The sequence below is a fragment of the Oncorhynchus gorbuscha genome, linkage group LG13 (assembly GCF_021184085.1).
Source record: "Oncorhynchus gorbuscha isolate QuinsamMale2020 ecotype Even-year linkage group LG13, OgorEven_v1.0, whole genome shotgun sequence".
Taxonomy (NCBI): Eukaryota; Metazoa; Chordata; class Actinopteri; order Salmoniformes; family Salmonidae; genus Oncorhynchus; species Oncorhynchus gorbuscha.
This window is the reverse complement of record NC_060185.1, coordinates 77,948,188-77,967,546: the sequence shown is the minus strand read 5'-3', so window position 1 is coordinate 77,967,546 and position 19,359 is coordinate 77,948,188. Positions and strand designations below refer to the sequence as shown.

The following is a 19,359-nucleotide window of genomic DNA, read 5'->3' as shown; positions in this document are numbered from 1 at the left end:
GTATTGTATCATGTTTTATTTTCGACTTCTTTGACACCTTTTTTAATGTCAATTTTTAGCACTAGTTTTTGCTTTATTTTGGAATTTGGTACGCTTTCCATGTTGAATTAACTATATTTAACCAATGTATGCCTTTATGGTAGATGCAGGGCCTAAAATGTACTCTTTGGTCCACCAGCCACTGTGGCAGGTAGATTCTTTTTTTTTTTATTACCATAGAAGATATTTGTTTCCTGCTAGAATTACACCCAACATAACACAAAAATGGATGAGCATTTTTGTAATGTTTCTAAAACAAATGTATTACTAATAAGTAATTTGGTATATTATTGCATTTATTTTTAACCAAATTGTTAGGAGACAAATGTTCACCTGCCCCTTTAAGTGCGGAGGTTACCGTGGTAACGGGTTTTGATTCATGTTTGTGCCTGTGAGATTGAGTCTGACTAGCGGAAACGTTAATTTCTCTTTCCTAGCAGTTGAATTTCGAACGTTGAACAATCTATTTTGTGAACAAAACAATGGAAATAACCAAGAACACACAAGCACAAAGTCTTACTTCAGTAGACTTTCGTTTCAAGCAAATTAGACCAATTTGAATGCCTATTTCACTCACTCAGCTGTATGTACGCACAGACCCCTACAAGGCAGTGTTGCAGCGCGAGGTGGAATAGGATTTGTAGTTCTTTGACTCAGATTAATATACCAGCTATGAAACATAACGTCATAAATATTTTTCACTAAAAATGTAAGCATACTTTACTATTTGTTTTATTCACAAATGCGAGTGAAATGCTTTCACTGTGAACCCCTGACCACCCACCAAGGTGGCTGGTGGAACAGTCAATCTACCTTGGGTAGATTATTTGATAGTTACATCATTATTTATTTATTTGTTTATTGTTACATACACAGGATAGCGCGATTGTAACACATTTGGGCTCCCGAGTGGCGCATCGGTCCAGGGCACTGCATCTCAGTGGTTGAGGCGTCACTACAGACACACTGGTTCGATTCCAGGCTGTATCACAACTGGTCGTGATTGGGAGTTCCATAGGGCGGCGCACAGTTGGTTCAGGTTTGGCCGGTGTAGGCCTTCATTGTAAATGATCATTTTGTTCTTTTAACTGACTTGCCCAGTTAAATTAATAAAAAAATCATCGCGATATCAGGCAACTACAATTTCGTGGAAACCATCATACTCTCACGAGAGTAGCGTCACTCTATTTTTGTGTGTTACCCAGGCGTTGCTGACGCCTGCCAGATCATGCAAAGTCTGGATAGGTATTTAACGTATCAGCTAAGCACATCATTTTTGCTGTTGTATTTTACCCCATTTTTCTCGCCAATTTCGATCTGTTTTTTTATTTTTTATTTTTTTTAAATATTTTCATTAACAACAAATCAATACATAAAGCACATGAGGGAACACAAGCATACATAGATTACAAACAATGGACAATTGAGCTAGGGGGTACAATATCACATTACAATTACACAAGGACCTTAAGGGACATGCATATACTTACAATTCTAACAGCTTTTTTGTTAGTAGAGCATTTAACCGTCTTAAAATACAGTTCAATTTCTTTTTGTAGGATACGAAAATGTGGTTTTCTGTTTGTAAATTTACATTTGTGTATATGAAATTTGGCCAAAAGAATAATGAAATTAATTACATAAAAATGATTCCGCTTATTTCTATTGTATGTAAAGAATCCAAACAGTACATCTCTCCACAATAGTGTAAAATCTTCATAAATGTGTTCAATTATAAACCTACTGATGTCTTGCCACAGTTTTCTTACATGCATACAATGCCAAAAAAGATGCACAACTGTTTCTGGGTGGTCAATTTCGATCTCGTTTCATAGCAATCTGTCAGTCGATGACACCGTCGATGACGTAGAACGCAACCATAGGTTAATACGTGCAACGTTTGAGCAGTGGACGCGACCTTTGTGTCAGTAGCTAACAGGTGCACGGAACTCAAAATGATCTGAGATATGCGGAGCAAATGTAACACAACAAGGTAAGGCCGTCCTGAAATAAATCAACATGTATTGACCGACTTTCTGACAACGACAAAAAAACGTGCACTGTATACGTAGGAAGACGCTTTACTTTAGCTAGCTAGTTAGCTAGCTAGCTAGCTAGCTAGTTTTTCCAAACCTGTTTGGTGGTGTCGCACCGGCGTCCGACGATGGCACTGGCTGGCTTTATCTGGCTTGCCAAGATCGAGTTAGCGCGCAGACTGCGAAGTATCCATCCGTTTTTATGAATTGATAGTACTGATTGGCCAGGTTTTATAAGTCGCTGTCAATGCAATGTCAAGTTGTGTCATTTGAACTTCTGCCTGTTAACCTAGTTAGCCAAGAACTAGCTTTACTAGCCGGTCAGATCATTTGGAACTGTGTTACGGTTATTGTAGCTAGCTGATCTGAGTCGGGAAATGAGGCGGTATTAGCTAACTAACGTTACAGCCAGGTCCAGAGAGTTTTCTAGATGGTAGTTACATCATGATGTAATCTTTGGGAGGAGAGTCGGTTTTTATCATTTTAACCCAACGTATATGGCTATGAAATTAGCTAGCTAACGAGGTGTGTGATGCCAGTTGTTTGGCCGCTCTCAACCGATGCTCAATGACAGTGCTGTCTTGTGATCACTCAAACAGCAAGTTCCAGCATTGCTATACGAAGCCCCGCAACGGCGAGGATGTTCACCGGCCTGGCACAGAGACCATGGCAAGTCCTCTGCAGGGTCTACCTGCAGCAAAGAGCCCCACTGTCACAACGAACCCCCAGGGTTGCCCGACCATGCCACGGTGAGGCTCACATGTTCAAGTCAATGCACTGTTTTATGCATCACACTCTTTGTCAACTCTAAGTGTGTGTGTTGTGGGCCTATGGAATAAACATGTTATAGCTAACACACGCACACATTTCCCTACAGGGTGGCACAAGGTAGGGATGCACAATCTGTGGTTCAGCCATGACTTCCGTGTAGCCTCTCTAGCAACAGGCCAAGTCCAGTACTATTGTACCTCAGGCAGCAATAAGGATGGCCCCTCTCCTCCTCCGACACAAGGACCACCTACTACGGAGAAGGTACTGGCTGGGGCAGCACAAGCCTATTCAGACTCCCCAGGTAAGAGCCACTGTTTGTCCTGTGTTGGCAATACATACATGGGTGTGTTCACTAGGAACCAAACGGAAGCAAACTTGTTTCCAACTGTTGATAAAACATTTAGCTACTGTGCCACTAATAAATACACCCCAGTATTCTGTTGAGGTGTAAGAACAGGGTAGTCTCTCTCCTTGAAGTCTTGCTACATCAAAATAGGAATGAAAAGTATGTCTTGGCCTCCTGAGTGGCGCAGCCGTCTAGGCACTGCATCACTAGAGGCGTTACTACAGACCCAGGTTAATTCCCGGGCTGTGCCATGACTGGGATCCCATAGGCACACAATAGGCCCATCGTCATTTGGATTAGGGGAGGGTTTGGCCGGTAGGGCTTTACTTGACTCATCGTGCACTAGTGACTCCTTGTAGCTGGCCGGATGTCTGCGGGCTGGCCCCCGGTCGCCAGTTGAACGGTGTTTCCTCCGACACATTGGTGTTGCTGGCTTCCGGGTTAAGCTGGTGGGTATTAAGGAGCGCAATTAGGCAGGTCATGTTTTGAAGGATGCTTGACTCCGCCTTTGCCGCTCCCGAACCCGTTGGGGAGTTGCAGCGTTGAGACAAGATCGCAAAATATCTTTAGAATGTTGTTGAAACATGCTTGACCCTAACCCCTAAAGCAGCTGGAAGTACTTCTGGTAAGTAGACATTACATCTTCAGTTATTGTTTTGAGTTATGTTCTTAGCTACTCTTAATTGGGAAATTCATCGCCACTGTTATATAATATATTTTTATTTTATCTCAGGTTCAGTAACCCCACAAGGTCTGACAAAAATGGAGACAATTCAAGTGAAAGTACGGGCTGTCCTTAAGAAGAGGGACTATGGATCCAAGTACACCCAGAACAACTTTATCACTGCAGTGAGAGCTATGAACGAGTTCTGTCTCAAGCCAAGGTAAACCCTCTACAACTGTGAATTGAGACATTGAGGCATGACTGGATACAGGGCAAGTCGATCAAGGCAAAAGGATTGTTATCTTGAATGTTTTCTGTTGGTGCTTTGGTAATGTACACTGAAGGAAGTTGTAGACATCCTTTTCTGTAACCAGTGTATTCCAGGCATACCAGTGCTGCTTAGCATTACAAGCGTCCACTGAGCTAATGGGAAACACACTGTTGTGATTATCACATTATGGGACGTTAACATGCCCGTGACTCAGTCATTGATGCAAATACTCTTAATATACTCAGCCCACTGACTGTTAGTCTGTCCGTCTCTCTCTCTCGTGTGACCTCAGTGACCTGGTGCAGCTAAGAAAGATCCGTCGACGCAGCCCCCACGACGACACCGAGGCTTTCACTGTATTCCTGCGATCAGACGTGGAAGTCAAGTTAGTACATTTTACATTCCTTACTACTCATAAAATCATGTCATTAAAAAGCAAGTGTTGGCAGCACCAAAATAGATATCAAGTGTTGGAATCATGCACTTTACAGTTGACCGGCACATTGGCAACCTTATGCCAATGTCATGCTATTAGGTAGACCATATTGTATACAATACGAAAGCTTTCCATCAAGCAGTTCTTTTAATCTGACTTCCAGAGCTCTAGATGTATGGGGAAGTCCTGAAGCCCTTGACAGAGAGCGGAAACTCAGGAAAGTGGAGGAGAGAGAGTACGAAGATAGTAGGTGTCCTCCACCCTGCAAACACATTCTGTGACTTAACTGTACATTAATCGGAAGGATGTATAGACTTGCGCTGGCTTAAGCTCAGATAGCTGCCTGGTTCTTTAGTGTTCTTGAGAGGAATCACTGAGTGTCTGTTTCCTACAAGCTTGCACACGGTCTGTTTGAGGTCTCCTCACCCCTTTTTATTGTGTCATTCAGATATTTTCCGGAATCAGCAGTTGCTAAAGGAGTACAAAGATTTCTGGGGGAACACTAAGGTGAGTTTCGGCCCTAAGTGACCTGAAGCAGTGTGGTGATGTTCCCTATGGAATGCCCTCAAGCTTAGCTAATATTAAGAGAGCAAATGTATCTATATTACACACTTTGACCAAAAATGTTCTGGTGGTCATTTGGGTAGATCTACCAAGATATCTTGAGGATAGAAACGCAACTATCCGCAATTTCTACTATATTAGCCATGTTATTTTTTTTAGCTATACTAGCCACAACTAAATGGATGTACAGCCAGGATCTCCTGACCAGACTGCATATGATAGACAAAGTAATGGCCACAGTACAGTAGTTACATGTCCTGCTGGCCGCTACCCAAAACCAGAGCTGTCAATGTCCTTCACGTGACCTTTGACCCTGTGTGGAGTTATTTAATCAACAAAGCCCTTTATCACTGCATTACATGACAATGTCATTCACACCGACTGTCATTGACACAGTGCCTCTGTATAGTGCCGGACTCCTTTACAGGAAAATACTGCACCCCCCTAGCATGTGATGGTGCATTCTATAATGTGCTTATTTTTTGTGTGCTAGAATATCTAAATATGTTAACTTTGATTTAGCTGGCAACTGTAGCCTGTATGAAGGGCTCTTATGGTAAAACTAAAGATGTGTTTTTGCATTAATATGTCTTTTTTTTTGTACCATTTAGCTGAAAGGGTCAATTCTACATTAACCTAGATTTCAAAAGTGAATTTGATTTTAAAAAATGATTAAAATTTGTTTTTTCCAGAATTGAATTAAAATGGAATTGACCCCAGTGTTTTTCCTAGAATAAGTCTGATATAGGTGAAATGTCTCCAGTAGGCTTGATCTCCCTTCTTCTCATGTCATGTAGCCCCGATCAGGCAGCAAGAGGGCAACATTTTCACAAGGGCCGGGGAAGGTGGTGATGGTGGCCATATGCATGTAAGTCTCCTTTTCCTCATCTGTTTTCCCCTACCGACATAGTATCATTACTCTGTTTTTTACCCTACTGTGAAGTTGAGTCATAAACTCATACAAACAACACAGAAATGGCTTATTATTCTTATGCATGCCAGAAATGTTTTAATGTAGTTACAAATTCAATTTCTTCATCCAGGGATTCAAATGTAAGTAAAGTACAAGTTGTTCAGGGGTAGGTTCTTACACCAGACACTGTTGGGCTATTGAGTTAGCAGTCACATGAGGGACTCCACTAGGTCTGTTCAGAATGACCCCCATTTCAGGCAGGAAGTACAGGATTTAGCGTAATTCATTTACAAGACACGGTATGGGTCTTAAAGGGGCAATCTGCAGTTGCTACACATCAATTTTCTTTAAACTTGGAAATGAATTAAATATATTCCCATTTGATTCTTGAAGGATATACTTAGCTTTAAATGAGTTTAGTTCAACTGTTTTTACCCCTTCAGAACCCAAAATATAACCTGGTTTTACTCCAATGTTTGTAAATGTAAACTCACTGTATAGCCTCACAACATGGTTAAAACTATTATTGTGATATCATGGGTGGTCAGTCCTTGCATCCATAGCTCGGTCTATGAATTTCAGTGGTTACATTTCTCCAGGCCCATTCCTCAGCTTTTTACTGAAACGGGCAGAGTGACTGCTTTATCATTTCAATTAAGAATTCTAGCTTTAACTCTGTCTGCATACAGCCACTATCAAACGCGTTGATACATTCAGTTGGAAAATATGCTCGATCGTGCAAAGAAAAGGTAGTCGAACAAAAAATGTTACAAACACTGGCAACCACCCTTTGAATTATATTGCAGGTTTATAAGACAGGGTGACCCTTTAGCTGCCCTGTTTGAGAACTATTATTTTCTTGATGTTTATACGTTGTAAGGTTGATTTGTTTTTCTCTGCCCTCAGTAATGGACTGAATTTCTTCTTCAAGCTCCTGGCTTGGGTGTACACTGGATCAGCCAGCATGTTCTCAGAGGCCATTCACTCCCTGGCTGACACCTGCAACCAGGTCAGATACAGTGGCTATGTCCAAATTATCTCTCCTTCTCACAGGGTGCATTTGGTCACTTCCCTTCGCTGATTTGAAAGGAAATGTCTGGTATTGGAAATATTGTAGAAACGTCTCACAATCCCATGCCTCAGTCAATCCACTGCTTTCAGATGTGTGGGGAGTAGTGTACAAGTGCACACTCCAGGAGAAAGGAGATATTGTTGGGATGCACCTGCCATCCACTGGCTACCAAGAAGTTCACATGCCGTCACATGCCCTTATATTGTAATTAGGGATGAGTTAGAATTATTTATTAATATAATTGGTCCCATCTCTGTTTGCAGTAGATAACGCCAGTAGCCATGGTTAGTTGAAATGTATCATAGTAATCGTAAACTGTCTTCTATACAGTATATTGTGGAAAGGCAGCAGGTTCTGTTAACACCTATCATTCTCTCCTGCAGGCTCTTCTTGCAATCGGCATCAGCCAGTCTGTCCGCAACCCTGACGCTGTCCACCCGTGAGGAGCACACTACCGTTAATTATACTTATGGTGTTACTGTCTCAGTTCACCCTCTGCTTCAACGCATCTGTGGTGTCTGTCTTCCGGAGGGGGTTGAGTGCAGATATAAAACAAACTCTGTTTTTCTTCCCTGATTTAAGGTATGGTTTCTCTAACATGCGCTACATCGCCTCTCTCATCAGTGGCGTAGGGATCTTCATGATGGGGGCGGGTCTCTCCTGGTACCATGGTATCATGGGACTGCTGCACCCACAGCCAATCGAGTCTCTGCTTTGGGTGAGTGGTGGCCTTATTGTTACCTCGGCTGAGGGATCACTTTGGGCATGACCACGTGCAGAATCGCTCATTTTGATCACACATAAATAAGTGGCTGTTTGGGATGCAAAATGTGTACAGTGATTCTGCACAATCCGATTGCTATGTACCCTATATCAAACATTCACATAGTCTTACTGAGTCACTATAATGGACTGTGATTTTGGGGCACCGTCCCTCTTAATATTTGTTTTTTGTCTCTTGCAGGCTTACTGTATCTTGGCAGGATCTCTGGTTTCAGAAGGAGGTAGGTTATGATCTGATGTTACCATCACCCTCTGGGGCCATATTTAACAAGTGTAGAATTTCAGTGCACCTTCCGATTCAACACATCTACTGCATTACATCCAATGCGGGCTAGCAAGCATCTCCGAGTAGGATTGCTGACTTCGGTTCAGTTTTTGTCTTTTAAATCACAAAGAATAAGATTATCTGGATGGGGGGGCTGATCTTAGATCAACACTCCTACTCTGAGATGCTTTTTATTTAAATATATTTTGCCCCATTTTATTTATTTTTTTACCCAATTTCGTGGTTAGTAATTACTATCTTGTCTCATCGCTACAACTCCCGTACGGGCTCGGGAGAGATCAAGGTTGAAGCCGCAATTCTTCTTAACACAGAGCGCATCCAACCTGGAAGCCAGCCGCAACAATGTGTCGGAGGAAACCTGGCGACCTTGGTTAGCGTGCACTGCGCCCGGCCTGCCACAGGAGTCGCTGGTGCTCGATGAGACAATATCCCTACCGGCCAAACCCTCCCTAACCCGGACGACACTAGGCCAATTGTGCGTCGCCCCACGGACCTCCCGGTCGCGGCCGGCTGCGACAGAGCCTGGGTGCAAACCCAGTCTCTGGTAGCACAGCTAGCGCTGCGAGGCAGTGCCCTAGACCACTGCGCCACCCAGGAGGCCCTACTCTTGAGATGCTTGATAGCCCCTGATGTGTATATTTATTTATAATAAATGTAATGCACTATATGTATTGACTGGGAAGGTGCACTGTGACTGTTCTATGGAACCTATGACAGTAATATTTCTTCTCCCTCGCACTCATCTCAGCAACACTGCTAGTGGCCATCAATGAGATCAAAAAGAGTGCTGGCCAGCAAGGAGTGTCCTTCTACGAATATGGTTTGTACAATATTAATGTGTTTTGTTACTTTTTTATTTGATGTATGCATCAATGACTTGAGTATCACCCAAATGCTAATCTACCCAGAATTCTTACATGACCCCTAACATTAAAGGGGCAAACAGCAGTTGCCACATCCATTTTTGGACTTATAAATATATACCCATTGCTTCATGAAGAATATAACTTCTAAATGCCTCATGAGCTTCTTTCAACTGTCATACCCCACCAAAACCCAAAATATAAGCTTGTTTACTCCAAACATTTTTACACAAAATAAATGTAAGAAACACTGTATCCCCTCAACATGGTTTAAACTATAATTGGAATATCATGAATGGTCAGTCCTTGCATTCATGGCTGTCTACGAATTTGATTGGTTACATTATTCCAGCCCCAACCCTCAGCTTTTCACTGAAACGGGGGCAGGGACAATGCTTTTTTAAATTCTCATGGTCCAGCTATCCAGAAAATGTCAAGAACTTTGAAAGTTTCTTTAAGTGTAGTTAACCATCAAGCACTATGATGAAACTGGTTCTCATGAGGACCGCCACAGGAAAGGAAGACCCAGAATTACCTCTGCCGCAGGGGATATGTTCATTAGTTAACTGCACCTCAGATTGCAGCCCAAATGAATGCTTCAATTAAGACTAAACTGTTCAGAGGAGACTGTGTAAATCGGGTCTTCGTGGTTGAATTACTACAAAGAAACCACTAAAGGACACCAATAAGAAGACTTGCTTGGGAAAAGAAACACGAGCAATGGACATTCGATCGGTGGAAATCAGTCCTTTGGTATGAGTCCAAATTTGAGATTTTTGGTTCCAACCACCATGTCTTTGTGAGACGCAGAGTAGGTGTATGAATGATCTCCGAATGTGTGGTTCCCACCATGAACCATGGAGGTGTGATGGTGACAGTCTGGGATTTATTTAGAATTCAAGGCACACTTAACAAGCATGACAACCACAGCGATACTCCACCCCCTCTGGTTTGCACTTAGTGGGACCGTCATTTGTTTTTCAACAGGACAATGACCAAATACACCTTCAGGCTGTGTAAAGGCTATTTGACTAAGGAGTGGAGTGCTGCATCAGATGATCTGGCCTCCACAATTGCCCAATCTCAACCCAATTGAGATGGTTTGGGATGAGTTGGACCGCAGAGTGAAGGAAAAGCAGCCAACAAGTATTCAGCATATGTGAGAACTCCAAGACTGTCAGTAAAGTATTCCAGGTGAAGATGGTTGAGAGAATGCCGTGAGTGTGCAAAGCTGTCAAGGCAAAGGGTGGCTCACTTTGAAGAATATAAAATATATTTTGATTTTTTTTAACACTTATTTTGGTTACTACATACAGTTGTGGCCAAAAGTTGAGAATGACACAAATATTAATTTTCAAAGTTTGCTGCTTCAGTGTCTATAGATATTTTTGTCAGCTGTTACTATGGAATACTGAAGTATAATTACAAGCATTTCATACGTGTCAAAGGCTTTTATTGACAATTACATGAAGGTGATGCAAAGAGTCAATATTTGCAGTGTTGACCCTTTTTTTCAAGACCTCTGCAATCTGCCCTGGCATGCTGTCAATTAACTTCTGGGCCACATTCTGACTGATGGCAGCCCATTCTTGTATAACCAATGCTTGGAATTTGTCAAAATTTGTGGGGTTTTGTTTGTCCACCCTCTTGAGGATTGACCACGTTCTCAATGGGATTAAGGTCTGGTGAGTTTCCTGGCCATGGACCCAAAATATCAATGTTTTGTTCCCCGAGCCACTTAGTTATCACTTTTGCCTTATGGCAAGGTGCTCCATCCTGGAAAAGGCATTGTTCGTCACCAAACTGTTCCTGGATGGTTGGAAGATGTTGCTCTCGGAATATGTGTTGGTACCATTTTTTATTCATGGCTGTGTTCTTAGGCAAAATTGTGAGTGAGCCCACTCCCTTGGCTGAGAAGCAACCCCACACATGAATGGTCTCAGGATGCTTTACTGTTGGCATGACACAGAACTAATGGTAGCACTCACCTTTTCTTCGGACAAGCTCTTTTCCGGATGCCCCAAACAATCGGAAAGGGGATTCATCAGAGAAAATGACTTTACCCCAGTCCTCAGCAGTCTAATCCCTGTACCTTTTGCAGAATATCAGTCTGTCCCTGATGTTTTCCCTGGAGAGAAGTGGCTTCTTTGCTGCCCTTCTTGACACCAAGCCATCCTCAAAGTCTTTGCCTCACTGTGTGTGCAGATGCACTCACACCTGCCTGCTGCCATTCCTGAGCAAGCGCTGTACTGGTGGTTCCCCGATCCCGCAGCTGAATCAACTTTAGGAGATGGTCCTGGTGCTTGCTGGACTTTCTTGGGCGCCCTGAAGCCTTCTTCACAACAATTGAACTGCTCTCCTTGAAGTTCTTGATGATCCGATAAATGGTTGATTTAGGTGCAATTTTACTGGCAGCAATAGCAAAGGGCCTGTGAAGCCCTTTTTTGTGCAAAACGATGATGACGGCATATGTATCCTTGCAGGTAACCATGATTGACAGAGGAAGAACAATGATTCCAAGCACCACCCTCCCTTTGAAGCCTCCAGTCTATTATTCAAACTCAATCAGCATGCCAGAGTGATCTCCAGCCCTGTTCCTCAACACTCACACCTGTGTTAACGAGAGAATCTCTGACATGATGTCAGCTGGTCCTTTTGTGGCAGGGCTGAAATGCAGTGGAAATGTTTTGGGGGGATTCAGTTCATTTGCATGGCAAAGAGGGACTTTGCAATTCATCTGATCACTTTTCATAACATTCTGGAGTATATGCAAATTGCTGGTCAGACAATCTAAGGCAGCAGACTTTGAAAATTCATATTTGTGTCATTCTCAAAACTTTTGGCCACGACTACTGTTCATGATTCCGTGTGTTATTTCATAGTTTTGATTAGAGGTCGACCGATTATGATTTTAACACCGATACTGATTTATTGGAGGACCCCCCCCCCCCCCCCAAAAAAAAGCCTATACCGATTAATCGGCCATTTTTATTTATTTATGCATTTGTAAAAATGACAATTACAATACTGAATGAACACTTATTTTAACTTAATATAATACATCAATAAAATCAATTTAGCCTCAAGTAAATAATGAAACATGTTCAATTTGTTTCAAATAATGCTAAAACAAAGTGTTGGAGAAGAAAGTAAAAGTGCAATATGTGTTATGTAAGAATTGGATGTTCTTATAGGCACTTTAGTATTGCCAGTGTAACAGTATAGCTTCCGTCCCTCTCCTCACTCCTCCCTGGGCTCGAACCAGCAACACAACGACAATTAGCGCGCGCTAACTAGCTAGCCATTTCACTTCGGTTACACGAGCTTCATCTCTGGAGTTGATAGGCTTGAAGTCATAAACAGTGCAATGCTTGACGCACAACGAAGAGCTGCTGGCAAAACGCAACAATGTGCTGTTTGAATATTTACGCTCCTGCTTCTGCCTACCACCGCTCAGTCAGATACTTGTATGCTCAGTCAGATTATATGCAACGCAGGACACGCTAGATAATATCTAGTAATATCACCCATGTGTAGTTAACTAGTGATTATGATTGATTGTTTTTTTATAAGATAGGCTTAATGCTAGCTAGCAACTTACCTTGGCTTACTGCATTCGAGTAACAGGCAGTCTCCTTGTGGAGTGCAACGAGAGAGGCAGGTCGTTACTGTGTTGGACTAGTTAACTGTAACGTTGCAAGACTGGGTCCCCCGAGCTGACAAGGTGAAAATCTGTCGTTCTGCCCCTGAACAAGGCAGTTAACCCACCGTTCCTAGGCAGTCATTGAAAATAAGAATGTGTTTCTAACTGACTTGCCTAGTTAAATAAAGGTGTGTGTGTGTGTGTGTGTGTGTGTGTGTGTGTGTGTGTGTGTATATATAAATAAATAAATGCAAATCGGCACCCAAAAATAATGATTTCCGATTGTTATGAAAACTTGAAATCGGTCCTAATTAATCGGCCATTCCGATTAATCGGTCGACCTCTAGTTTTGATGTTTTCACTCTTGTTCTACAATGTAAAAAATAAACTCTTGGACATGCCAAATCATTCAATCTTTTGACTGGTACTGTATGTGCATCAGTAGTTATTGTTGTGATTAGTAAGGCAGTATGTTTTGATGAGCAGTGATGCAGAGCCGAGACCCCAGCACTAACGTGGTGCTGCTGGAAGACTCTGCTGCCGTACTGGGAGTGATCATGGCCTCAAGCTGCATGGGGCTCACCTCGCTCACAGGTACACACACCTACTCCAAGACCCTATTCATTCCCCCACGCATACATCCCCCACGCATACATTCCCCCACGCATACAAGTGCTCACACATGTCATTTCCAGTAGGACAACTTTGTACAACTTGAGGTCACCAGTTACCCAGCTGTCTGAACTCTGGACAGTCAGACTTTATATTACCAGTAAACCAATGTGTGTTCTGAGTCTGAAATCTGTACATAGGATGTTAGTACTATGTCGTCTTCAAATGCAGTAAAGATGACCTGGAACACGTCCATAGTCAGACCGCAACACTGTATAGGGTACCATTTGGGACATAAACCAACTCTTTTTAAAATATTTTTTATATATTTTGTTTCTTTTCTCATCGTGCCAGGTAACCCACTGTACGATAGCCTGGGCTCTCTGGGTGTGGGAACCCTCCTGGGGGCTGTATCCGCCTTCCTCATCTACACAAACACTGAGGCCCTGCTGGGACGCTCCATCCAGGCCGAGCACGTCCAGAAGCTCACGGAGTTCCTGGAGAACGACCCCGCCGTCAGGTCAGTAGCCCTGTTGGATGGTGACCTGGCTTAGGGGAGGGGAAGCTGATCATAGATCTATACCTAGGGGAATCTTCACCTTGGAGCGCCCCCCCCCCCCCCCCCCCCCCCCCCCCCCCAGGCCTCCATGGCCCCTGTCCCACAGTTGTTTATTAACCACAAAACTAAATGCAAGCAGGTAGGGACTACCTGGAGTTTTCGATGAGAAATGTTCATTTTAGTTTTATTTATTTTTTTACATTTGTGCTATTTAACCCCCCACTTTGTCTTTACTGTGACCAGGGCGATCCACGATGTGAAGGCCACAGACCTGGGGCTGAGTAAAGTGCGCTTCAAGGCGGAGGTGGACTTTGACGGGCGGGTGGTGACCCGTTCCTACCTGGAGAAGCAGGACATCGAACAGATCCTCAACGTAAGCCTGACGCTAACAAGGAGACTGTTTTTCACCATAGCTTTTTAGCTTTCCTTCTGCTTTGGAAAGTTGGATGCCTGGATTACTAGGGTTGGTGATCTGCATTGGTAGCCTTTGTACAATCCTTTTAAAGCTGCAATCTGGGATTTGTTTTTCAGCCAAGCAGTAGCTCTTCCACTTGTTTTGGTATACAGCCAAGGGATGGGGCTGGGGAAATTAGTCTTTGTTTCAAACTGATTTAATACTTTAAATAAAATAAAAAGTGAATGAATATTGCTTAATGACACGACTCCCTGAATGTAACACCACAAGCTATGATTATCTAGTCGTGTGTGTGTCTTTGTTGTGGCTTGTAGGACATCCAGCAGGTGAAGACCACTGATGAGCTGGAGAACTTTATGCTGAAGCACGGCGAGAACATCATTGACACCCTGGGGGCCGAGGTGGACCGCCTGGAGAAAGAGCTCAAGGTAGAGAGGAGCTATACTCCCATTCTTTGTTCCATTCTCCCCCAGTGTGCACACGTTCAATCCCCGTTGTGAATTTAATAAGTACTGGATTGGTGTAAGAAATATTGTGAACTCCCTCGAGCACATGCATACATCGACTCAATTCATGAAGAACCAATCCATTAAAAAAGGAGGAAAAGGAAGTGCACAGTTCAGGGAAAAGGTTAGGGATTGAGATTCAAACATGCCTGAGTACACTGTTGCAGCTTGTGGGGCTTGTTAAGTACAGCTCAGCAATATTTCACATGAGACATCTTGTATTAATTGTTAGTTGGTGATCAAAACCACAAATATGAACTCTAATGCATACTGTACTCTTATACATTGTCATCCAAGTTGATGGCTGCCATTCATTTAATACTTTTGTGGAAGATCTAATGCATCCTGTTTCTTTGTCACTCCACAGCAACGCAACCCAGAGGTACGGCACGTCGACCTGGAGATTCTATAACACTACAGATCTACGCAGGGAAAGTTGTGCGACTGCAAGAAGGAACTAGAGAAATGGGGTTTGGAGGATAGCCAAGCCGACCTCTGCCTCCCGCTGTCTCCCATCCTCTCCAACTCATCTGAACAAGTCTTACTGTAGCTTAGTCCTTTTTGGTCATTTATCAGGATCCTTATTAGCTGTTACGATAGCAGCAGCTACTCTTCCTGGGGTCCACATGAAACAAGACATAATACAGAACATTAATAGACAAGAACAGCTCAAGGACAGAACTACATAAGCAACAGACACGTGCTGGGACAGTGATTTAATTAGTTCCACTTCTTTCCATGTTGATTTGACCATGCCGTTACCAATGTTACGAAGTGTTTGTTCGAAAGCACAGAGGTATTGGAGACAGTGGCACACCTGGTGTGGCAGTGAACTGGGCTCAAAGCACGGAAGTTCTGAAATTGGACTTGGTCGTGGTGCGTTTCACACACTAGCTGTACAGTTACCTTTTGAATATAGTTCTCGTGTTGACTTTTATTAATCTTTCCACAAGAACAAAAAAACAAGTCAGTTGAAAAATCATGTCTTTTGACTATTCAAACGGACCAGTATCAATAAGCAGTTATATACTGAACAAAAATATTAATGCAACAATTTCAACAGTTTACTGAGTTACAGTTCATATAAGATACTCAGTCAATTGAAATAAATAAATTAGGCCCTAATATATGGATTTCACCTGTCTGGGAAATGTCGGCCTTTGAGGACATAAGCACACCCACTGGGGAGCCAGGCCCAGCCAATCAGAATTAATCTTTACCCACAAGGGCTTTATTACTGACATACTCTTCAGTTTCAACAGCTGTCTGGGTGGCTGGTCTCAAGTTTTCCCACACGTGAAGAAGCCGTGGAGGTCCTGGGCGTACGTGTGTGGTTACCCATGGTCTGCGGTTGTGAGGGCCGGTTGGAAGTACAGCCAAATTCTCTAAAATGACGTTTGAGGTGGCTTATGGTAGAGAAATTCATATTTAAATCTCTGGCAACTGCGCTGGTGGACATTCCTGCAGTCAGCATGTTCCCTTAACTTGAGAGACGTGGCATTGTTGTGACAAAATGGCACATTTAATTGGCCTTTTATTCCCAGCACAAGCTGCAGCTGTGTAATGATCATGCTGTTTAATCATCTTCTTGATATGCCACACCTCTCAGGTGTATGGATTATCTTGGCAAAGGAGAAATCCTCACTAACCGGGATGTAAATACATTTGTGCACAACATTTGAGAGAAATAAGCTTTTTGTGCGTAGGGAACAATTCTGGGATCTTTTATTTCAGCTAATGAAACATGGACCTAACACTTTACATGTTGCGTTTATATTGTTGTTCATTATACATAAAGCTTATGAAGCTACATGGAACCGTACTCCCTCTGCAAGTATTCCTTTATGAATGCAAATAATTATTCAAGTACACTTAACAAAAGCAGCAGAGAAGAGTTTATTTTCAGTATGTAAAGAAAGTATTTTTTTCCCTTTGCTAATATTTTAGGTAATGTACCTATGAACACTGCAAGATGGCATGTTCAGATCTCGCCGGTTCATTGAATGGAAATGTGCATTAGTGATGACTAGCTTGCGTTACTATAACATGTTATTGGTAGCATAATACCATTGATGAAAGAGGAGTTGTTCAAAAGGGTTCTAAGAATTATTGATTTGAAATATTTAAAATAATTGAGTGAGATGACTGATCTTGAATACATTAGCACTAGTGTGAAAAATCACACCAATGTTATGAAAATACTCTTGATACAGCTGTGGACCTCTGCGTGTTGTGAAATTCTGCAAACGTGGGGACGGTCAGTTGTTTGCTCTGTCAGCAGATGACAGATTGGGTTTTTGCTCCAAAGATGAAGTGGTCTTCGGACAACCAGAGAGAGCGAACGTCCCCTCCTTTACCACTATAAATAATAGTAGGCTGTCGGTAGCCATTTTGTTTCTGAGCCTTATGTGAAATAAAACTCATGTTTTACCATGGACATTCTGTGTATAGACTAAGACCATGACAAATAAATAATATTAATGCTGACTATCCATAAAAGATTGATGTTTGTACAGCCATTGCCCCAACTTTGACCTTCCCAGCTTGATAGTTCTGCTCTATGTGGGTGTAGTCAGTAAGTGAAATATTCTGAATGTTGCAGATAGAAATGTAATGAATAGAGCTGACATGATTCCTAATTCTATATGACAAATCATAGCTGTGATATATCATTCATTTCTCCCTGAAAGTTCTGTAACATTTCACCTGCCTGAGAAGACCCATTGCATTCAACGACTGCTTTTCTTTGAATTCTGTGCTCATGTCTGTGTTGATGTAATGGACAGTAGCCAATGAACAAGTTGCAGGGACACCGCTGTAAGCTTATACCCTAATGGTGAATACATACTCGGCTTTCTTTAGAGGTGGGCTGGAGTTCTAAATTTTGTCAGGGGTGAGGTGGATATATTTTTTTAAAGGTGTTCATTGATAATGTAAGATTTCCTTTGGTTATAGAACAATGAAACTACTGCTGAAGGAGTTCAAATAAATCTTAATTTATGAACATTTATCATCTTTTTTTCTTAGAGTTGTTAGTATTCCTTATTTTGAATGGGGAGGACATAGTTCAACACAAGGAATGCCTGTCAATTTGGGCATCACAATTCCACACTATAGGTATTTGTCCACTTGGGAGACATACTATAAATATCCTCCCTGTCTTCCCATTAGGTACCTTTTATTTTTTTCTATTGTGGGGCTCCACTATCTTAGTGGTGGGGCATGGTATGAGTGGATACTTACAGGGAGAACAGTATTGCAGTAATCTTCAAATGTATTTCCTATAGGCTGATTTCCCAGACACAGATTAGGCTTCTTCTTGGACTAAGAAGCACTTTCATTGAAGAATCTCAGCCTGGTCTCATAGACTAGATGTAACATAGTAAATGTAAATCTGGGACAGTCATTAGTACGATATTGTAAGATTGGTGTTGTTATACAAGACCGATGGTTACTTAAGGCCCACCCTGTTCTGGATGGGTGGGGGTATATAACGTGAAGGTCTAGCAACCCAAAAATTGCGAGTTCAAATCTCATCACGGACAATTTTAGTATTTGAGCTAATTAGCAACTTTTCAACTACTTGCTACTTAGCATGTTAGCTAACCCTTCCCCTAACCTTAAATCATTTTAGCTAACTCTTTCCCTAACCTTAACCATTTTAGCTACCTCCTAAACTTAACACTAACCCCTAACTCCTAACCTAGCTAACGTTAGCCAGGTGGGTCGTACAATAGCAAAACGCATTGCAGTCTATTGTGCAGGACTTCGTACATCCACAGCCCTACACAGCTAAGTATGTTAAATATTCGCTTATTATGAGCAGAGCGGCTGTGGTGCTGAGACCGCGATCAGTCTTCGCAGTTTATTTTGTACTGTCCATGGTGCTGAATGTTTGTGCGCCAGTAATAGTGCGCAACGATTTGATTCCCGCGGACTCTAGATGTATTTTACCCATATAGTACTACATGCCTCTGCACTAAACTAATGTGACCCATCAATCAATTGGATGCTTTATGTTTTATGCTGCATTTGCTGAAGCATAAAAATTTGTCAATTATTGGTTATCAATATATAACCAACATAGGATACAGGATTGGCGTGGAACACCCTGAATTTAAATCAAATAACATTTTAATAGCCACATGCACATAATACAACAGGTGTAGACCTTACAGTGAAATGCTTATGAGCCCCTAACCGACAGTGCAGTTTGAAAAAATATGGATAAGAATAAGAGATAAAAGTAACAAGTAATTAAAGAGCAGCAGTAAAAAATAACAATATTTCCAGGGGGGTGCCGGTACAGTCAATGTGCGGGGGCACCGGTTAGTTGAGGTAGTATGTACATGTAGGTAGAGTTAATTAAAGGGACTATGCATAGATGACAACAGAGAGTGGTGTGGAGATGGGGGGAGGGGCAATGCGAATAGTCTGGGTAGCCATTTGTTCAGGGGCCTTATGGCTTGGGGGTAGAAGCTGTTTAGAAGCCTCTTTGACCTAGACTTGGCGCTCTGGTACCGCTTACCGTGTGGTAGCAGAGAGAACAATCTATGACTAGGGTGGCTGGAGTCTTTGAC

General features: G+C 42.3%; 1 protein-coding gene across 1 annotated transcript; it reads left to right on the top strand.

Annotated features, from left to right (window-relative positions):
- Positions 1-1,894: 1,894 nt before the first annotated feature.
- LOC123993555 (zinc transporter 9-like) lies at positions 1,895-17,787 on the top strand. Its single transcript, XM_046295840.1, has 18 exons — positions 1,895-2,032; positions 2,675-2,824; positions 2,953-3,147; positions 3,926-4,076; positions 4,420-4,512; positions 4,727-4,809; positions 5,012-5,070; positions 5,925-5,995; positions 6,947-7,049; positions 7,496-7,551; positions 7,695-7,830; positions 8,077-8,116; positions 8,930-9,001; positions 13,174-13,281; positions 13,654-13,819; positions 14,102-14,231; positions 14,588-14,701; positions 15,147-17,787. Exons 2-18 carry the CDS (start codon positions 2,716-2,718, stop codon positions 15,189-15,191), a joined length of 1,731 nt encoding a protein of 576 aa, XP_046151796.1. The 5' UTR covers positions 1,895-2,032; positions 2,675-2,715; the 3' UTR covers positions 15,192-17,787.
- Positions 17,788-19,359: the final 1,572 nt, after the last annotated feature.

Excerpts from the sequence above, each read along its gene's own strand:
- LOC123993555 (XM_046295840.1), top strand. The coding sequence starts at position 2,716 with ATGTTCACCGGCCTGGCACAGAGACCATGGCAAGTCCTCTGCAGGGTC. Across the intron at positions 4,513-4,726 it reads CGATCAGACGTGGAAGTCAA|AGCTCTAGATGTATGGGGAA; the intron begins GTTAGTACATTT and ends TCTGACTTCCAG. Across the intron at positions 5,071-5,924 it reads ATTTCTGGGGGAACACTAAG|CCCCGATCAGGCAGCAAGAG; the intron begins GTGAGTTTCGGC and ends CATGTCATGTAG.